Source organism: Erinaceus europaeus, chromosome 3, assembly GCF_950295315.1.
Source record: "Erinaceus europaeus chromosome 3, mEriEur2.1, whole genome shotgun sequence".
NCBI classification, from domain to species: Eukaryota; Metazoa; Chordata; class Mammalia; order Eulipotyphla; family Erinaceidae; genus Erinaceus; species Erinaceus europaeus.
In genome coordinates, this window is record NC_080164.1 from 42,790,056 (window position 1) to 42,812,144 (window position 22,089).

The 22,089-nt window shown below is 40.6% G+C and overlaps 1 protein-coding gene across 1 annotated transcript; it reads right to left on the bottom strand.

The window, feature by feature from the left end:
* Positions 1-13,816: 13,816 nt before the first annotated feature.
* On the bottom strand, positions 13,817-21,853 carry LOC132537471 (uncharacterized protein C2orf78-like). The gene is made up of 3 exons (XM_060187051.1): positions 21,724-21,853; positions 16,571-17,350; positions 13,817-15,766 (listed from the first exon to the last, which is right to left on the bottom strand). Exons 1-3 carry the CDS (start codon positions 21,818-21,820, stop codon positions 13,887-13,889), a joined length of 2,757 nt encoding a protein of 918 aa, XP_060043034.1. The 5' UTR covers positions 21,821-21,853; the 3' UTR covers positions 13,817-13,886.
* Positions 21,854-22,089: the final 236 nt, after the last annotated feature.

Genomic DNA, 22,089 nt, shown 5'->3' on the forward strand with positions numbered 1-22,089 from the left:
CATCCTTCTCTTTTTGGCTTTTCTCATTTAACATGATTCCTTCAAGTTACATCCAAAATGAGGTAAAGAATGTGAATTCACCATCCTTAGTAGCTAGCTAAGTAGTATTCAATTGTTTATTCCACCTCAGAACTTTCTCAGCCACTCATCTGTTGTTTGATACCATGGTTGCTTCCTGGTTTTGGCTATTACAAATTGTGCTTCTATGAACTTAGGTACTCACAGATCTTTTTGAATAGGTGTGTTTGACTTCTTAGGATATATTCCCAGGAAAGGAATTGCTGGGTCATAGAATAGGTCCATTTTTAGCCTTTTGAGAGTTCTCCAGGTTGTTCTCCACAGTGGCTACACCAATTTACATTCCCACCAGCAGAACCTCTCCAGCTTTTGTTGTTACTATCCTATCTGATGTATGAGATTATCACAGGAGTGAAGTGGTATCTCATTGTTGTCTTTATTTGCATTTCTCTGGCAATCAGTGGTCTTTTAGATGTCTTCCTTAGTGAATATTCTGTTCATATCCTCTCCCCATATTTGTAGGGGGTCACTTTTTTGTTGTTGTTGCTGATATATATATATATATGTATATATATATATATATATATATATATATATACATATATATATATTAATCTAGCAGTGCCCATATTTGTATATTGAAGAATATAATTCAGCACCAGGTGGTGGCAAACTTGGTTAAGGGCACACATTACAGTGCACAAAGACCCAGGTTCAAGCCCCTGGTCCCCATCTGCAGGGGGAAAGCTTCACAGTGGTGAAGTAGGGTTGCAGGTGTTTCTCTATGTCTCTTTCCCTCTCTCCTCTCAATTTCTCTCTCTGTTTCTATCTAATAATAAATAAATAAAATATAATGTTTTAAAAACTTTAAAAAGAGTATAATTCTAAATAATAATATTCTGGGAGCCGGGTGTTATCACAGCGGGTTAAGCACAGGTGGCGCAAAGCACAAGGACTGGCATAAGGATCCTGGTTTGAGCCCTTGGCTCCCCACTTGCAGGGGAGTCGCTTCACAGGCAGTAAAGCAGGACTGCCCGTGTCTATCTTTCTCTTCCCTCTCTGTCTTCTTCTCCTCTCTCCATTTCTCTCTGTCTTGTCCAACAACGATGACATTAATAACAACAACAAGGGCAACAAAAGGGAATAAATAAATAAATATTTAAAAAAATTTTCCTTTGTACCTTATTACCTCATTTATACTATTCATTAGTATATATTTGTAGGGTACAGATTGTTTTTTTTTTAAATTATCTATTTATTTATTTCCTTTTTGTTGCCCTTGTTTTTATTGTTGTTGTAGTTATGATTGTTGATGTCGTCGTTGTTGGATAAGACAGAGAGAAATGGAGAGAGGAGGGGAAGACAGAGGGGGAGAGAAAGACAGACACCTGCAGACCTACTTCACCGCTTGTGAAGCGACTCCCCTGCAGGTGGGGATCCAAGGGCTCCAATCGGAACCCTTATGCCAGTCCTTGCGTTTTGTGCCACGTGCGCTTAACCCGCTGCGCTACCGCCCAACTCCCCAGATTGCTTTTTAAGTGCTATGTTTTTGTTTATTTTTCTCTTTGACTTATGAGGAACTTGTTCTTTCCTTTTTTTTTTTTTTTTTTTTTTGCGTCCAGGGTTATCGCTGGGGCTCAGTGCCAACACTATGGATCCACTGCTCCTGGTGGCCATTTTTTTCTGTTTTATTGGGCAGAACAGAGGAGAGAAATTGAGAGGGGAGGGGGAGACAGAGAAGGGGAGAGAAAGATAGATACCTGAAGATCTGCTTCATCACTTATGAAGTGACTCCTCTTCAAGTGGGAAGCCAGGGCTTGAACCTGGATCCTTATGTGAGTCCTTATGCTTTGTACCATGTGTCCTAACCTGTTGCACCACTGCCCGACACCCTGTTCTCTCCTTATATGTGACCAATAAAGAAAAAAAATTTTTGAGGTACATGTGGAGTAAACTGGTTTTGGAGAGGAAATCCTAGATAATTGTCTTTGTTGGTAAGTTTACTATTATTTTTTGCAGAAAGAGAAAGATAACCCCATCAAAGCTTCTTTCAATGTGGTAAGGGCTGAGTCACACACATGACAAACACTGACTATAAGCTTATTACCTTAATAATAAGCATCATTATTTAGGGAATAAAGGCACAGGAGAATTTTCTTGGGGAGGGGGGTGGGTGGGTTAATTAGCAAAGAAGAATCCAGGTAGACAAATATGTAGAACTTGTGGTCCAGGAGGTGGCACAGTGGTAAAGCGTTGGACTCTCAAGCATGAGGTCCCGAGTTTGATCCCCGGCAGCACATGTACCAGAGTGATGTCTGGTTCTTTCTCTTTCCTCCTATCTTTCTCATAAATAAATATTTTTTTTTAAAAAAAAGGGAGTTGGGCGGTAGTGCAGCAGGTTAAGCACATGTGGCGCAAATCGCAAGGACTGGTGTAAGGATCCTGGTTCGAGCCCCCAGCTCCCCACCTTTAGGGGAGTCATTTCACAGGTAGTGAAGCAGGACTGCAGGTGTCTATCTTTCTCTTCCCTCTCTGTCTTCCCCTCCTCTCACCATTTCTCTCTGTCCTATCTCACAACGACGACATCAATAACACGAACAATAATAACTACAACAACAATAAAAAAGGGCAACAAAAGGGAAAATATATATATATATATATATATATATAGAGAGAGAGAGAGAGAGAGAGAGAGAGAGAGAGCTTGCATGTTGCTATGATTAGTGCCATTGCTAAAGGAGCTATCTCATTAGTTCAATAGCAGTCATCAGCCATCAATATTTGTTTGTTTGTTTGTTTATTTAAAGTGCTATTCAGCCCTGACTTTTAGTGATGCTGGGGACTAAACCTGGGACCTCAGAGCCACAGGCATGAAAGTCTTTTGTATATTTCTCTGTCTCCACAGCTTAATAATATTTGAAGAAAAAAAAAAGATAGTTCTAGGGTCAGACAGTGGTGCACCGGGTTAAGAGCATATGGTGTGAAGCACAAACACCCGTACAAAGATCCTGGTTCGAGAACCCGGCTTTCCACCTTCAGCATTGGGGTGAGGGAGACTGGGGGGCAGTCGCTTCACAAGCAGTGAAGCTGGTCTATCTTTCTCTCCTCCTGTCTTCTCTTCCCCTCTTAATTTATCTTTGTCTTATCCAATAAAAATGAGAAAAATGGCTGCCAGGTGCAGTGGATTTGTGGTGCAGGCCCTGAGCCCCCAGCAATAACCCTGGAGACAAGACAACAACATATATATATATATATATATATATATATAATAGTTCTCCTTGATTTTAGATCTTCCAACTATCTTCCATTACACTTGGAGTAAAAAATCCAAACTTTTTACTCTGACTTGTGAAATGATCTGAGGTACTACCTCTGTCATCTTCTTGGCTTCTCTTTGCTTATAGATGCACTCTCCAGTTACACTATGTAAACATCTGCTTCTCCATTCAAGGTCTTGGCACAGCTGTTTCCTCTTAACTTGATTTTCACTTAACAGAATTTCATGCTCTCATTGATGTCTTACTTCACCTGCCCTCAAAGAGAACTTCACAAGTCCTCAAAGACCTTCTCTGACTACATTCTAAATAGCCATTTAATCACTCTGCATCACTTGATGCTGTTTTTATTCTTCCCATTGTCCTTACCACTGTCTGCTTTGGCCTGGGATGTTTATTGTCTCTCATTTCCCTTGGAATACAATCTTCAGAAAGACAGCAGTTATGTCTGTCTCATTTGCAATTTTTATCTCCAGTGCCTTCAATAGCGTGGGACTCCAGATAACTCTCAAATATTGTTGAATGCTAAAAATGTCGCTGCATGGCCCACTGTCTGAGTTAAAAAGATAGGTAGTTGAGGTCGAGAAAAGAAAGCAGTGGTCAACATGCTGTTGTGAACAGTTCTTCTCGAGAAGGCAGGTAGAGCTAGTAACAGGAAACCTCCAAGTCTAGAGGCCTGCATGAACTGAATAATCATTTCTTGATGATCCTGGGTGTCTGTTGGGCAACAAAACTAGAGTGTTGAAAAAGAAAACTCAGTTGTTCTTGTTCTAAGGCTCTCATGGATTAGTGGGATACAGTCATGATAAGGACAAAGGTATTAAAAGATGAGAAACTTTCTCAAGAGGGTGCTAGGTAAGCCTCATGCATCGAGGTGGTAAGATAGACTATCCGGAACATTCCTATGGAATGTGGGTGCTCAGAAAGCTGAAATGCAAGGAAAATTGTTTACATCAAGGGGCCTGGTGTTGGCGCACAAGGCTGAGCACAGATTACGATGCACAAGGACCCTGGTTCAAGCCCTGGTTCTCTACCTGCCGCGGGGAAGCTTTGCAAGTGGTGAAGCAGTGCTGCAGGTATCACTCTTTCCCTCTCATCTCCTCCTTCCCTTATGATTTCTGGTGGTTTTTATCCAATAAATAAATAAATAAAGATTAAAAACTTTAAACTAAAAAATAAAATTGTTCACATCATTAATTTTTTTTTTTTTTTGCTATGAGTGCACATTGGAAAAATAAAATGGCAAATATAGTCTCAAAATATAAGTAGTTGCTAAGGCAAAGATGTTCTAATGATGAGCTGTTCAAAAAAAAAGAAAGTGCATCCAGGGCACTGGACTCTTACATTTGCATATTAGTTCTTCTTCTTCTAGCGTTTGCCCTTCTTCTGTAGCCAGTCAACAGCGTCAGGTTGAGCCTGATGTAAAGTTTCGAGACCTCCTTTGAATCTGGAGAGGTGGCAGTCATTGACTATGTGGGCCATAGTCTGTCTGTAGCCGCAGGGGCAGTTCGGGTTGTCTCTGGCTCCCCAGTGATGGAACATAGCGGCGCACCGGCCATGGCCTGTTCCATAGCGATTGAGGAGGGCCCAATCATAACGTGCTAGGTCAAAGCCGGGTTGACGCTTGCAGGGGTCTGTGATGAGGTGTTCGTTCTTTACCTCAGCTGACTGCCAACTCTGTTTCCCAGAGTCTGGAACAGAGAAGTTCAGTGTAGGCGTAGGAGACCAGATTGGGTGACGAGATGTCAAGCGTTGGACAGGGTGGGCAAAGATATCTGCGTATATTGGCAGGTCCGGTCGAGTGTAGACGTGGGAAATGAACTTAGATGATGCCGCATCCCGACGAATATCTGGCGGGGCGATGTTGCTAAGAACTGGCAGCCATGGAACCGGGGTGGAACGGATGGTTCCAGAAATTATCCTCATGGAGGAATATAATTTGGAATCGACCAAGTGGACATGGGGGCTACGGAACCATATTGGGGCACAGTATTCTGCAGTGGAATAGCATAATGCCAGAGATGATGATCGTAGTGTGGAAGCACTCACGCCCCATGAGGAGCTGGCCAGTCTTGCAATGATGTTATTCCTCGCGCCCACCTTTGCTGCAGTTTTTATGAGATGTTCGTGAAATGACAGAGTGCGATCGAGAGTAACGCCAAGATAGACTGGCTGGGCTTCATGCCGGATTCTCGTACCGTCAAGCTGCACATTAAGCTCACGCGAGGCCGAGGCATGGTGTAGATGGAAAACAGATGATACCGTTTTTGCAGTGCTAGGGATTAGTCGCCATTTTTTACAGTAATCAGATATCAGAGACATGTCTTTCTGCTGTGCAACTCAGGCATCAAAGTTCGACATCCTCGAGGAAACACGAAAGACATGCATATTAGTAATACATGCCAATTATGTTTCTCTTCAGTTGGAGTTGGGATTCTGATGAAATTATGCCTTGAAAAGGTTACTGTAAAAATAAGATGAATCTGAGGTTTAGGGCGCCACCTCCAGTTTATTTGAAGACTTGTATTTTCTGTTGACAAGAGAAGTGACTACTAGTTATGAAAATAGATTCTTTTCTTTTAGATGGAGTCAGAGAAGTTGAGAGGAAAGGGGACAGTGGAAGAAGGAGAGGGAGACGTGGAGGGAGAGGGGTATTTGTAGCACTGTTTCTCCTTTGGTACAACCTCCCTCCTACAGGTGGGAGCAGGGACTTGAACCTGGGAAGCTTCACAAGCAGTGAAACATGGCTGCAGGTGTTTCTCTCACTCTCTTCTTCTCAATCTCACACTCTCACTCTAGATCTCTTCCTCTCTATTCCTCTTCCATCTCCATCTCTCTCTGTCCTTAAAAAAAAAAAAGCTGCTGGTAGTGTGGATTTTTTTTAAAATTTTTGTTTCATTTATTTTATTTATTTATTTTTAAATTCATTATCTTTATTTATTGGATAGAAACTATCATAAATCGAGAGGGAAGGGAGAGATAGAGAGGGAGAGAGACAGAGAGACACCTGCAGCCCTGCTTCACTACTCGCAAAGCTTTACGCCTGCAGGTGAGGACCGGAGGCTCGAACCTGTGTCCTTGTGCACTGTAACATGGGCACTCAACCAGGTATGCCACCACCTGGCCCTCATTTATTTTATTTTAATGAGAGCAAGAGATACAGAGAGACCAGAGCACTCCTCAGCTCTGGTTTATGGTGGTACTGGGGATTGAACCTGAAACCTCAGAGCCTCCAACATGAAAGCCTTTTGCATAACCATTATGCTGTCTTCCCAGCCCAGTAGTGTGGATGTATAATGCAGGAACCAAGCACCAGTGATAAGCCTGGTGACAATTAAAAAAAAATAAACTAAATTCATACCGGTATTGTTATATTCTCTGTAACAACCATTCAGCCAGTCATTTGACCAATATGTATTGAATACCTATAGTGGGTCAAATACTGTTCTATGCATCATGCAGAAATCAGAAAACAAGCAGAATTTACCATGTCTCAAGGGTACTCATTATTAATTAATTTAAAGTTATTTTATTATAGTGAGAGAAAGAGAGAGAGAGAGAGAGAGAAAACAAAAGAGCGCATTGCACTGCTCAGCTCTTGGTTATGGTCCTGGAACTAACCCTGGGACCTTGAAGCTGAAGGTATGAGAGTCTTTTGTATAACTGTTACGCTATCTCCCAAGTCCAAATTATATATTATTGCAATAAACAAGTACATCACAGAATAGAAAATTCTAACTACTGTCAGCCAGCAAAACTGGTCCCTGTAAAGGAAACCTGACTGAAGGAAAAGAGAAGAAGTAAGAGGCAATTGTACTTCCAAATAGTGAGGTCAGAGAAGCCTTCACAGATCTGAGTGAAGATCACAAGCAGGTAAAATAGTATTCCAGGTAGGGAACAGCCAGTGCAACATCTCCATGCCAGGAGCTTGTTGGTGGATTTAAGGAACTGCTAGGCTCCATGTGACTGGAGTAGAGTGAGTGGAATAATAGAGTGCAGCAGTGGATTGTGTAGGACAGTGGTCAGCAAACCACAGTGCTGACTCTTTGTAAGTGAAGTCTGATGGGAACACAGTCAACCCATTTGTTTACATATTTTCTGTGGCTACTTTCAAGCTACAACTGCAGAGTAAAGTTGCTGAGTCAGAGAAAGCTGGGTCTACAAAGACCAACCAACATATTTGGCTTTTTGTAGAAAAGAGTTTCTGGCTGGGTGCTGGTGCACCTGGTTTAGTGCACATGTTGCTGTGCACAAGAACCCAGGTTTGAGCCCCCAGTCCCCACCTGCAGGGGGGAAAGCGTTGTGAGTAGTGAAGCAGGACTACAGGTGTCTCTCTTTCTCTCTCCTTCTTTGTCTCTCCTTACCCACTTGGTTTATGGCTGTCTCTATCCAATAAAGCTAAGAAAATAAAAAATATGAGGCCTTAGAGTAGCATAGCGGGTTAAGCACACATGGTGCAAAGGCAAGGACAGCCATAAGGATCCCGTTCGAGCCCTGGCTCCCCCACCTGCAGGGGTGTCGATTCACAAGCGGTGAAGCAGGTGTCTATTTTTCTCTCCCCCTCTCTTTTTTCTTAAATATTTATTTTATTTATTTAATTCCTTTTGTTGCCCTTATTGTTTTATTGTTGTAGTTGTTATTGTTGTTGGATAGGACAGAGAGAAATGGAGAGAGGAGGGGAAGACAGAGAGGAAAGATAGATACCTGCAGACCTGCTTCACCGCCTGTGAAGCGACTCCCCTGCAGGTGGGGAGCCGGGGTTTGAACCGGGATCCTTATGCCGGTCCTTGTGCTTTGCGCCACCTGCGCTTAACCCACTGCGCTATAGCTCGACTCCCTCTCTCCCCCTCTCTTTCTTCCCCTCCTCTCTTGATTTCTCTCTGTCCTGTCCAACAATAGCAAGGCAACAATAACAATAACAAGGGCAACAAAATAGGAAAAAATGGCCTCCAGAAGCAGTGGATTTGTAGTGAAAGCACTGAGCCCCAGTGATAATCCTGGTGTCAATAAATAAATAAATAAATAAATAGATTTTAAATAATATATCTAAAAGAATATTTGCTGACCCTTGTAATAGGTAGGGCCTTATAGGCCTTAGAAAGGATTTTGGTTTTGATTCTAAGGGAAATAAGGAGCCATAGGAGGGTTTGAAGAGGGTCAGGACCTGAATTACAGTTTGAAAGACTCATTATGGTAGCTGTTCTGCCATATTTTGGGGAGAGGAAAGTGAGGACAGGAAACTCAGCTAAGACTGTGGTTTAGATGACATACTCTGTGCCCCAGGCCACTATAGCAAACATATCAGGGTTTAGCAGGATGGTTTAAATGGAGGTGGTGGGTGGGATGGGATGGGATGGTGAAGAGAGTTTCCCCAGTAGGGTGCATGCCTTATCATGCACCAGGCCCAAGTTGGAATTCTGCCATCACACGGAAATGCCATGGCATCGGGAAATTTACTGTGCTGTGGTATTTCTCCCTTTCTGTCTCAGTGTGAAACCAAAAGAGTGAAAAATTTGGCTTTTGACCAAGAATGGTGAAATCACTCATGTGTGAAACCTGGGAGACACCGAAACTATTTTTTTTTTTAAGATTCACAGTCACACATGACATACTAGATACTGGGTGAACTTTTAGCTTATAGGTTCAGTATTAGGTCATTACCTTCCTTTTCATGCTGTCATTTTTGTTATGCTGGCATTTTGGCAGTAGCTGTTATAAAAAAAAGAAAGAAAGAAAGAAAGAAAGTATTTTAAAAGCTAATGTGGCTGAGCAAGTTGTGGTATATGTACACAATGGAATACTACTCAGCTGTAAAAAATGGTCACTTCACCGTTTTCAGCCGATCTTGGATGGACCTTGAGAAATTCATGTTGAATGAAATAAGTCAGAAACAGAAGATGAATATGGGATGATCTCACTCTCAGGAAGAAGTTGAAAAACAAGATCAGAAAAGAAAACACAAGTAGAACCTGAAATGGAATTGGCATATTGTACCCAAGTAAAAGACTCTGGGGTGGGTGGTGGGTGGGGAGAATACAGGTCCATGAAGGATGATACATGACGTTGTATTGTTAAATGGGAAACTGGGGAATGTTATGCATATACAAACTATTGTAATTACTGTTGAATGTAAAACATTAATTCCCCAATAAAGAAATAAATTTTTGCACAGGCTACAACCACAGGGACCTTGGTTTGAGCCCCACTCTCCACCTGCATGGGAACCCTTCATGAGCAGTGAAGCAGGTTTTCAGGTGTGTCTTTTTCTCTCCCTCATTATTCTTTCCTTCTCAGATTTTCTCTCTTCTATCTAATAAAATTAAATAGATTAAAAAAAATAAGAAAAGGAAAAATGACCACTGGGAATGATGGATTCATTGTCAGGGAGTCCCAGTGATAACCCTGGTGGCAAGAACAAACCAATATCCACCAATACAGAGCACAAAACCAAACTGGCCATGTTAAATATAGGGCAAAGTTTGAGATCTTGTTTAATTAGCAAGTAATTGTGCGTATGAGTATAACAGAAAAAATGTTTAAATTCTTATATGTAGATATCTTTCAGATATATACTTAGTCATCAGGGCATTGTGTCATTGTACAATGTATTATGTTATTGAAGCACTTCTGGGGATTCTCTAACAAATCACTGAAACAGGTGGCTTACAAAGTAGAAATTTGGAGGCAAGCAGGTAGCTCACCTTGTAGAGTGCACTCATTACCATGTTTGAGGACCAGGGTTCCAATACAGACCACCACCTGGGAGCTCCTGCGGGAGGCAAGCTGTATCAAATCTTGGGGCCCACACTGGTGATCCAGAAGAGTGTTCCCACCCCTAGACCTTTAATTCAATCACACATCTAAAGCATATCTTTCTATATGAAGTAACACGAATTTCAGAGATTAGAATCTGATCTCACTGGGTGTCCATAATCCAGTATACTGCAGATGTAAGTACTTATTGAATTGTTTGCACATAATGACTTAATAAGTAGGCTTTTAAACTATGTCTTCAAGGCTTAAGGTGAGACAGCAGGAACGCTATTAATATAGAAAGTTTGGGAGTTAGGAAGCTACCTCAGTAATCCAGGCAGGTAATGATGGGGACTTGAATTATATAGAATTGAGCAAAGCTGTTTTACTGAAGGAATTCCAGATACAATTTAAAAGTGAGATATATGGATGTGTAGCTGAGAGGAAACAAGTAATTGCAAAAGATTCTGACCAGATTAGCGGGTAGAATAATGTCACTTTAGTGAGATGAAAAAAACCATACTTAGGTCAGTTTTTTCTTGGGCAGGAGGACATATGGAAGAGAGCATATTATGCATGTTTAGAAATTAGAAACAGAACTAAGGGGAGGAGAGGAGGAAAAGCTATACTCTGTCTCCAGTTCTTATCTCCAGATTTCCCATCTTCTTAAGAGATTATTCCACCTCTTATGGAAACTACATAGCCCTCCATTCATGAGCCCTTTAGTTAGTTACACTTCGAATAAGTATTCAAAAGGATCTAAGAGATAGTTCACCAAGTAGGTTCATGCCTTGCCATGCAATCATCCCAGACTCAAACCTTGGCACCGCATAAGAAGAAGCCATGGACCCAGGAGAAGTTCAGATACTGTGGTTTCTCTCATCTTCTGTCTCTTAACCTAAATAGTCAAAACTGGTGAAATCACACATGTGTGAGATCTTGCCTCCACCAAGAAGTAAACAATAAAAAAATTTTCAAAAGGTGGAATTTTATGTATGCAAATAATACTCAAATGTTTTATACAGATGTATATTTTAAAACATTACAACATGAACTGGCTAGGTAGTTCACCTGTATAGTGCACCTGATTTTTTTTAATAGGGTTAATGTTTTATAGTGGATTCAACATATGTATACACTTTCATTATGTACCATAATGTTTTATAGTGTATTATGTATTTATAGTGTTTTTATAGTATATTATGTATTTATAGTATTTCATTATGTATTAATGTTTTATAGTGGATTCATCAACATATGTATACTTTCATTATGTACCATAATGTTTTATAGTGTATTATGTATTTATAGTGTTTTTATAGTATATTATGTATAGTGTTTCATTATGTATTAATGTTTTATAGTGGATTCATCAACATATGCATACACTTTCATTATCTACCAGGCCCCAAAAGTTTTGCCCCTCTCCTTGCTAACCCTCCCTTCCCAGAGTCCTTTGCTTGGGTGCAATACACTGTCCAATCCATGTTTTACTTTGTGCTTTCCTACCCCTTCCCCTACTTTATGAAGTCCCACTAGTAACTGACTTGCAATGCACTAGAAGTTGTTTCAGTGTTATGCTGTCTGTCCCTGTCTCCCTGTCTCATCTGAAAAGGAGTTGGCTTAGAGAGTGACATTCATAGATGAGTAAATGAATAGACAGGTGAAAAATCTATCCTTTAACTCATGCCTAAGAAGTAACTGCTGTTCACAGAATGGCTGTCCCAACAGATAAACCATATTCATATTACCACTTATATATTCACTTTTTTCTATTACAAAAAGTAAGATTACACTATCCATGATGCTCTATAGCTATCCTTTATTTATTATGATTTTTATTTAAATGGTGAAAAAGTAGCTCTTTATACATCCAACCTCGCCCTTCACCACAAACATATTTACTTCATTTTCCTTTCAGTAACCTAGAGAAGAGACAAAAATTGTCAATCTTAAGAAAAAAGTATCAAAGATTTTATTATGAGACAATAAGATGTAGGAGAATGAGAGAGATTAGAGTGAGGCCCAGAGCTCTGCTCTGTTCTGGCATAAGCAGTGCTGGCATTGAACCTACAACCTTTGTAGGGCCTCAGGATCTAATAGGCTGAGATGTTTTCCTGACTCTAAATATTTTTTAATATAAATAAGCAATTTTCCCGTGCCAAGTATCTGCTGTCCCACCACCCTGCACGGTCCATTTCATTCTTTTACATCTCCCCACCAGCACTCAAACCAATCTACCCTATGTCATCCTGCCCACCTCCTCCAGCTCCCAGAAGCACTTCTGGTCAACCACAGTTGGAGAAGGGACCCAGTGCGCATGTCCTCAACCCTGGTTTACTGCTTTCTCTAGGGACCCGCAACAACCCCCCAGTGATGGCGTTGCTTCCCTCTGTGTTTTTGTCCTTCCGTTGAAGGTGATGTTTACAGCAGATGGCAAGCTCCCACCAGGTCCATGGAGAGGACCTGGTGGTTAATATTTAGGCCCCTCCAGACGTCTGATCTCCACCAGGAGCCTCTGGATGCTGTGTGCTGGGAGCCAGGTTGGCCGCCTATGGGAACTTGCCAACACTGAGAAGTTTGGAGGCATATAGGCATCTTATTGAGGCCTTGCCCCCTGCTTGCAAAGCCTGTTCTGGGAGGGTGTCATGATGCAGCAGTTTACTTGGATAGACCCCCTGGTTAGAAGCTCCCATTGGTGCACAAGGACCTAGTTTCAAGCTTCAGGTGTCCACCGACAAGGGGGAAGTTACAAGAGTGGTGAAGCAGCAATTGAGGTGTCCTCCTCCCTCTCATCACCATCTTCCTCTCTATTTATTCCTTCCCTCTGGATTTGTTTCTGTCCAAAATAAATTTAAAAATCAAAACAAAGAAAATGTCAGCCACTGGAAGACTCTGAACCCTGGTCACTCATTGGGTAGATTTCCCTAAGGTTTTATATGCATCCTCCTCAGATAAAATCATTGCTTGAAAAAGTGAACCAAACATCTTGGATTTGTCTCCTTAATCTATTGTTTTCTAAATACCTGTTGATAGAGGGGATTGAATTGTTATGTGGAAAACTAGAATGTTACATATGTATGAAGTACTGTACTTTATTGTTGACTATAAACTATTAATACTCCCAATAAAGAGTAAAATGAGGGATAACACATTAAAATACCAGTTAAGTGGTCCTGAAATAAAAGAAAGACCAAGCCCTAATCCCCACACACCCATGAAAGTTATTCTTTCTTGTTGTTTTTTTTTTTTCTTTTCTTTTTACCAGAGCACTTCTCAGTGCTGGCAAATGATGGTTCAGAGGACAGAAACCTCAGAATTTATCAACATCAGTCTTTCAGCATAACCATTATTCTACCCATCTCCCCTACTCGAAATCCTTTCTTTTTTTTTTTTTTTACTTTTTTTTCTGTCCAACCCATATTTGATTTCTGCTGTCTTCAACCCAATCAAAGTTTATTTTAACTCTAACCTAAGATCCTTCCATTTCTTCCATCCTGGCTTCTTTTAGTCAGTGCCACAGACTTCCTGTCTTTCTACCTCCTTACTCCTGGACCATATTCCTCCTACACTCTTCTTAACCCCTTTCCCTCATCCTCCCATCCAACTTTTGAGTTCTTTCTCATGCATTCATTTGATCACCACCCCTCACCAAAGAGAAGTTGCAGCTAACAGCAGTTCCAAACAAAAATACTTTTATTACTTGTGCACTTATCAATTCTATTACATTTATTCAATTTATTAGCTATCAAATGGATCATGATAAATAGAGAAATGTGTATCTGTCTGCATAGGAACAGAGAGTTGGTAGTCAGTTGTCACCAAGAATCGTAGCAATTCTTATTTTACGTAGCCATAGTACCGAGCGATTTCCATCTCTTTTTCCCTTTCAATGAAATACTGCATTTTCCCCAAAGCCGTGTACTTGGCAGCATTCTCACGCTCTTGCTGAGCTTTTCTCTTCATGGCCTCCCGCTCTGGCCTCTGCTCTTTTGTAATGGGAGTTGACATTACTGGCTCAGGGACATTGGGCTTTCTCCATGGGATTGGTTGGAAGCAGAAATCCTGGATCAGAAACTGGTTTTGTGACTTGGGTGGAGACTGGCGCTTGGTGCCAGTAGTGGGAACAGACTGCCGCTGGAGAGAAATACAAGATGATGTTTTGTAAGGTGCAGGCCTAGAAGCAGCAGAATGAGATACACTGGAGCGAATAGGGTTGGTCATAGCTGAGCGAGTTGGGTTGTTCAAAACTGGCTGAGCTGGTCTGGCAGGAGCTGTCAAAGCTGCAGCAGTTGGACAAGAGGGATTGACAGCAGTAGGTTGAGCTGAGTTAGCAGACTCGGGTCTGGCAGGATAAGCCACAGCAGGCCGATGTGAGGACAAAGGTTGTGGCCTTCGAGGAACAGGTCGAGCTTGAGACTTGTCCAAGGCTGGAAAAGGCAAAGGCACCAACTTCACTTTCCCAGGTGGTGGCAGCTCATACTGGGAGGGAGAGGAACACTCTTCCTCAGCATTGCTGGGTGCTTTCAGGGCTGTCCCCTCACCTGGGGCATCTAACCATGCTTTGACAGCTGTAGACAACTGCTGGGGGTCTTTGGGTCTACTTGGGTTTCCAAGGGCCCGAGAGGAAGAGAGCCCAGTTTTCTTGTCACTCTTCTTCCCTAGTGCGTGAAAAACCTGCACCGACTCCAGCATATGCAAGCCTAGGCAGCTTCGAGGCTTCTTAAAGACCTCTGGACTAAAGTCAGGCTGATTTTTCTTACGCTTCATCCCGGCAATAGTTGGTTTCTCTTCTGTCTTGACTTTGTTCCCTGATGCTTTATTCTCATCAGTTATTTTGGTGTTTTCTTTGGTCTTTTTCTGCCCCTGGTTCTTTGTTTTGCTGATCCTGCTGGATGCAGCTTTCTGAGATTTGTCATTAGGAAGCTTTTCGATGTCAGTAGGAGCCCTGTCATTGGGTTCTTCATTGCAGAGAACCACTTGTCCTACCAGCACACTCTCTTGGCTGTTTTGCAGGGTGTCAGCCTTGAGAGGACCATCCACAGGCTTGGAAGCCACATGTGTGATATTCCTGACATCATCAGAGAGACTTTTCATGACACTTGACTCTCCTTGCACCTCACTAAATTTGATGACTCCCTCATCTTTGACTTGGAATGTGTTGAAATCTTTGGCTTGGTCAAGGTCACTGAAGGAATAAAAGAGCTGGGGCAGGTGAATCTCTCCCACTGGTGTAGTGATGTCAGCAAAACCACCACTAGGTTTAGCCCCATTTTCAAGTGTTTCCTGATCGTTGAAGCACAGAATATTGTTCCCCAGGCCTATATTTTCACAACCAGACTGGTTCTCTTGGCCAAGAGGATCAAGGTAGGCCAGGAGTTGTTGAATGTCAGGGATTTCTAGAGGGCACAGTGGAGGGTCTTCATTTTCTATTGGGATCTGATAGGCATCAAGAGACTTGGCAAGTTCGATGTTAATCTCATTCAAATTTTTATTCTGTGTTTGTTCCAGGTTTTGCGTGGGAGGCAGAGCCAGGTTACCGGAACTCTGAATTGGAGTTAGCATAGGAATTTCCCCAACCTCAGGCGATGAGTGCCTGTCAAGAATCTGGATTTGGCTACTTCCTGCCTTGGTGAATTCTGGAGATTGGGACAGACAAAGTGTCTGACCTGGGTGTTGCAATCCATAGGAAGTCTCCATCCCCAATGAAGGGTCCATCACTACAAAGAAATCAAGGAGCAAGTCAGTCCTTGGTAACTGAGATATTCCCCTCTAAGGCACCAGTACAACACTGAGCACCTTCCAGCAATGGGCAGGTATTTCTACTAGATTTTCATAGAAATCAGGACCAGGTTCTTTGCTAGGCATTAAGAAGTTCTTAATGGTGAACATATGTTGTCATTGCTTATCAGTTTTGTTTTATTTCATAGTTATTGAAAGCCAAATAAAAAAGTAATTTCAGATATTGAAATGTTTTATACAATCTAGCACTCTCAGAGTCTTCTCAATTCTCTCCACTTTATTGAGAAAATAAGAATACATCATGGACCCTAAAAATAGATACCATATTTGTGATATATACAAGCAATGACAATTTTTTGGCTTTATTTCTTTTGACGGTATCTCAGAACACTGATCTTAAATCTTGGTGTAGAGCAGTGAGAGGAATTCAAATGAACTTATCACAGCAAGAGTTCTGAAATGCCTTCTTAAGAGTCTAGAACAATTTAAGGGAGGGCATTCCTTACAGTGTGATAGTACAGGAAACTGATAAATTATGGTAGTGAAAGAAATGTAGTTCTTAATTTGTTCTGATGTTATATTATGTTATGTTATGTTTGTTATGTCACGTCATATTATGTTATGTAACCTAGACAGTTTTGATAACATCTGCATTAGAGGTTCTTACATAGAGTTTGAAAGTAGAGAGCACAGTACAAGTGAGAGTAACCTCAGAACTTAAGTTATACGTATCTGTGGACTCACTAATTCCCTAACTGAACTCTAATACTGCTCACACTCACCTTGTAAACCGGTTTCTGTGCTGGGTTGAGTTGACACAGAGTAGTACATTCCAGAGGTGGAGACTGGTGGTAGTGTATTTGTGGGCTGAACCTCCTTGAGTACCATCACCATTTCAGGATATAAGTTGTTTAAAGTTTGAGGAACAGAGCCCCTATTTTCTGGGTATGACTCAGAGCCATAGGACTGCAGGCAGGGTCCAAGTTCTCCAGACAGCAGAGGCCCCAGTGTGCCTTGATTACAGTAATATACCTGGTTTCCTTCCTGATAGGGAAGTGCCAAGCTAGGTGCCTGATTTGGAATCTGATATGTTGTCCCCTGCACAAGGCTGGCAGAAAGGGATGGATACATAGTAATCATGTTTTTGGCACCTGGAGTTTTATCATACTGAGCTACCATAGACATGGAGGCGACAGCTTTGTCTTGGTCAATGAGGGTCACAGTGAAGTCTTCAAGAGAAGATGACTTGTTTTCAGTGCTTCCTGTGACATCCCACTCCAAGATACTTGGGTAGGAAGTAGCTGAAGTGGAGATCTGGCTCTGGCCAGTACCTCTAGGCAATGTGGTTGTGCTAGGCTGCTGGTAAAGGTAAGCGCTAGGCATGAGTGGTTGTAAAGAGGTGTTAGAGGCTGATGGTAGTAGCCATGGGGAGCTGACAGCTGGAGAAGAGTCTCTGGAGAAGTTGCAGACGCTTGCTGTTAGGGAAGCTGCACTGCTCACAATAGGCAGAGAGAACTGTAATGAATTTGAAGTTCCCAGTAATGTTGAGTTTTGGAAATTTTCTGTAGTGAATAAAGAATGATGAAATTTTATTGATATTGGTCAATCTCATGTATCAGTATTAAAGTTGTTACCATCAGGTAGCCTGTATACTGATCTTCACTGAGAGAGCAAAACAGTGTCTGGTGATTTTAAATGCTGAAGCAATTTGGTTGCTTTTCTTTCCCAGCATAGGCTGAGCTATAGTAGTAACTCAAGTACTCTTATTCTTATGTTTTTCTGAGTTAAAGATGCCTTTGCCCTGTCCTACCTTTTTGGAGCCTGAACTACTACTAATTCAAATGTTATCTCCTAGAATGGAAACATTTTATTTAGCATTCATTAGCTATGATTTTAAATAGAGATAGAGAAGCTGAGAAATTGAGAGTGAAAGAAATCATAGCACCAAAGTTCATTTCAGTGCAGTGTGGACTGTGCTTGAACCTGGGTCAGGCACATTGACATAACAGCACACTGTCCAAGTATGCTGTTTTGATGGTCTGAACAGAAGTATTTTAAAGCTAGCATGTTGTTGTTGTTCTCCTCCCCTTCTTTTTAAAATATATTCTATTTGTGTTTTAATAAAAGAGAGATACATAGGATAAGATAAAGAGAGACTAGAACACTGCTTAACTGTGGCTTGTGGTAGTGATGGGAATTGAACCTTGTTGAGCCTCAGGTTTGAAAACCTTTTGCATAACCTTTATACTGTATCCCCAGCACTAAGCTAGTAAGTTATTAGAGAATTTCTATTGAAACATTTTATTTTATATGTGAAGAAACTAAACCTCAGAGACATAATTTTTTTTAATACAGACCTTTTCTGTCAATTAAAAATTAGTAGCGCTAAGCAGAACTTGGACTGGAGTTGGTGTACTGCACCAAAGTAAAATACTCTGTGTGTGTGTGTGTGTGTGTGTGTGTGTGTGTGTGGGGTTCAGGTCCTGGAACATGATAGTAGAGGTGGGGGGCCTAGTGGGGATTGTATTATTACATGGAAATGTTAGACATGTACAGGCTATTGTATTTTACTGTTGACTATAATCCACTAACCCCACAATTAAAAAAAAATAGTAGTGCTAAGGATGAGTACTGGCACATGTAACATGTACAAAGTGTGCATGTTACGGTGTGCAAGGAATCATGTTCAAGCCCTCAGTCCCTACCTGCTGGTAAGAAGCTTCACAAATGTTGAAGCAATGCTGAAGGTCTCTCTTCTCTCAGTTTGCCTTCTCTCTCTCTCTCTCTCCCTCTCCCTCTCTCCCTACTGCTTCCTTTCCTTCCCTATCCTCTCTAAACTTCTCGGTTTCTGGTCATAAATAAAAATATAAATATTCAAAAAATAGTGGGGTCAGGTGATGGCACACCTGTTTGAGTACCACACACTGTTACCTGCTCAATGATCTGGGTTCAAGCCACCTACTGTGGACAGGGCTGGGGGAAGAGGTTCATGAGCAGTAAAGCATTGTTGTAAGTGGCTCTCTTTTTCTCTCCTTCTTTCATCTCCCTAGCCTCTCAGTTTCTCTCTGTCATATAAATGTAAAGATAAATTTAAAAAAAAAAACGAACAAATAAATAAGGAAAGGAAAAAATGGCCACAGGAGTGTTGGGAGTCATAAGGACCATGCTATTTGGTAGCCCTGGTGGAACTAAAAAAGGAATTTAGTCAAACTATCGCTATTACAATCTTCAGAGGGGACCAGGGCTTTGAACCAAGATTCTTGTGCATGGCAACACAAGCACACAGTATTATGAAAGTAAATATTATCTTCCCAATTTTAGTGAATATTATCAGCCAAAAAGTATACAACAGAAGGTAATCTCAAATGAATTCTAAGTCAGTACAGAAAAAGTTATTAGTAAAAATTTCATAATAAGCAGAAAAATGTAATACATGTGAATATAGAGGTAGCTAAAATATAGACAAATATTTCTACAAAACCTGGTACAAAGCAGAAAGGTAGCTAATAATCGCATTACTGTGCTCAAATGTACCCAGCAAGTACAGAAGGATATTTCAATTACTATAATCACATAACAACTACAAAAGAATACTTAAATAGAGCCATGAACGTTTTAACATTAAAAAATTATTAGCTTTATTTATTTATTGGATAGAAACAGTCAGAAATCAAGAGGGAAGATGGTGATAAGACAGGGACAGAAAGACACCTGCAACCCTGCTTCACCACTTCTGAAGCTTTCCCCCTGAAAGTGGGAACCAGAAACTTGAACCGAGGTCCTTAAGCATTGTAACGTGTGTGCTCACCCCGGTGTGCTACCACTCGGCCTGGGTCATGAAAGTTTGTATATTTATCCTCAAAACCTAGAAATCATCATCAAAATCCAGAAAATATCATCCCCTAAGTCTAAAAAAAAAAAAGGACACAATAACTAGAATATAGTTAAAACATATTTAAATATAGGAAAACCAGGATGCCTCAATAAAATTGTTTTAAATAAATGTGAAATTAGAGTGTGGAGTTTGACTTTCTCTTTTTGATTTTAGTCTATAAATAGTCTACTAATATTGATCAAAATACTTAGACTTAATATACTAGGAAGCAAACTGAAGCTAGAATAGAAAATCACCAGGAAAAACAATAAACAGCTGATAACTGTTACCAGTGTTTTCTGTTAGGGAGAAAAGAAATATTTCTACTGATGACAAACAGCCTTGACATAGAACCTACTTATCATACAAAGGAAGCAGTCCCTCTGATTTAAGTTAGGATATATGACCTAAAAAACAAAACAAAACCTTAATTTTACTTTCAACAGGTAGACCATCTATGTAGTCTAAAAACAAAAAACAAAAAAAAATGTTGGAAATAAAACATTGAAAATTGCTTCTTTCAGTGTACTACATCACCACTTTTAGTGGGTTCTTGTTTATTGGGAGCATAATGTCTAAAACATATTTCTAACTTTTAAAAAAATATTTATTCCCTTTTGTTGTCCTTGTTTTATTGTTGTAGTTATTATTGTAGTTGTGATTGATGTCGTCGTTGTTGGATAGGACAGAGAGAAATGGAGAGAGGAGGGGAAGACAGAGAGGGGGAGAGAAAGACACCTGCAGACCTACTTCATCACTTGTGAAGCGACTCCCCTTCAGGTGGGGAGCTGGGGGCTCGAACTGGGATCCTTCCCCAGTCCTTGTGCTTTGTGCCACCTGTGCTTAACCCACTGCACTACCGCCCGACTCCCATTTCTAACTTTTTTATACTTAAAGTGTCACGTGCCATCTGTGTTCTAAGTAGAAAAGATTAAAGGGTCAAGGAGGACTTTTTCCAGATAAACAGTTTTTCCTTGTGATATTCTATTCTAGCTTCAGTTTCCTTCCTAGTATATTAAGTCTAAGTATTTTGACCAATGTTAGTAGACTATTTACAGACTAAAATTAGCTGTTTTGTCCTGCTCTTAAAAGTTTTCACTCTACTGTTTATTTCAATTTAAAATCTCTTTGACATTCCATCCCAAACTACCTATCCCCACCTTGATATATTCTATATTCTTCTTTTATATATAGAATATATATATATATTATATTATTCTCTATATTCTATATTCTTTTCTTATATTTTCACTTCTCTCTTGGTTGCTATTAGTCTGTACTTAATGAAAACAACCCTAAATTTCTCTACATTTGAATATTTGACTTCCTAAAGTTCACATTCTCAAATCACCACCCCCCCCCCCATTTTCTATCTAAACCTAGTTTAGATAGAAATCTTCAAGACAAGGGACTATGTGGTGGCACACCTGTTTAAGTTCAAATATTACCATGTTCAAGGACCCATGTTTAAGCCCCTAGTCCTCACCTGCAGTGGGAAAGCTTCACAAGCATTGTGGCAGCACTGCAGATGCCTTTCTGTCCCTTTCTCCCTCTCTGTCACCCTTCCTGCTCAGTTTCTCTGTCTTATCAAATAAAGTCTCAAACATGTGGACATTACTTTTAACAGCACCTAAATCGACAATGCTAAAGTTGAAATATTAGTGGAAGAAGACCATTCAAAATTAAATATCTTGATATAAAATTAGCGTTCAGCATTACCTAGGTTTTCTATTTCTTTTTAAACACTATCAAGAAGACCCTGACTTAATTTTCTCCATTCCTGCCATTTAAGATTCAGTAATATATCGGAAAGGAATAGAGGATGATAAGTCTAATGTCTTAATGTAACATATAAAAAAATAAGTTTTATGTGTAAGAGGATCAGTTATTTTCCCAAAGTCGTACAACTAATAAATATCTTAGTCAAAACAAAGAGTAGATCTCCAGCTTTGTAGCTGAATTCCTTCCCCCATCATTAAGTTCTCTTTTGACTCTCTGCTACATTTAAGATAAAAAAAAAAAAAACTCTAATGAGAAACTTTAAAAAGTTTCTTTCTTTACCTGACATAGTCAGAGGTGAGGAAGCACCCACTGCAGATATAATGGAGGAGGATAAAATAGGAGAGGATGTCTGAGTGGCTGAACCCAAAGAGCACATGTGTCCAGTATGAAGGTCATTGGTTACTGGTCACTGGTCACTTGCGATGATACAAACTTATTTACAGACAGCTCCATGGAAACCCCAAGATTCTACCAGGTGGTAGTTTGGTGGGAGAATGATGTCACAGATAGGCAGTTTAAAGGTATGAAATAGCCAATGAGGAGGTCATATTTCCCACAAAAAGATAGGATTGGGTGGAGACTATGTATGGAAGGGGAGTTGAAAACATCTAAGTAATTGAATCCTTCAAGAATCCCCCAACCTCT

What these genes read in the sequence shown, in the direction of transcription:
- LOC132537471 (XM_060187051.1), bottom strand. Translation starts at nt 21,820, where the DNA reads ATGTGCTCTTTGGGTTCAGCCACTCAGACATCCTCTCCTATTTTATCC. An exon ending in CTCACCTCTGACTATGTCAG is followed by an intron (nt 17,351 to 21,723) that starts GTAAAGAAAGAA and finishes TATTCACTACAG; the next exon opens with AAAATTTCCAAAACTCAACA. An exon ending in CACAGAAACCGGTTTACAAG is followed by an intron (nt 15,767 to 16,570) that starts GTGAGTGTGAGC and finishes ATTTCTTTGTAG; the next exon opens with TGATGGACCCTTCATTGGGG.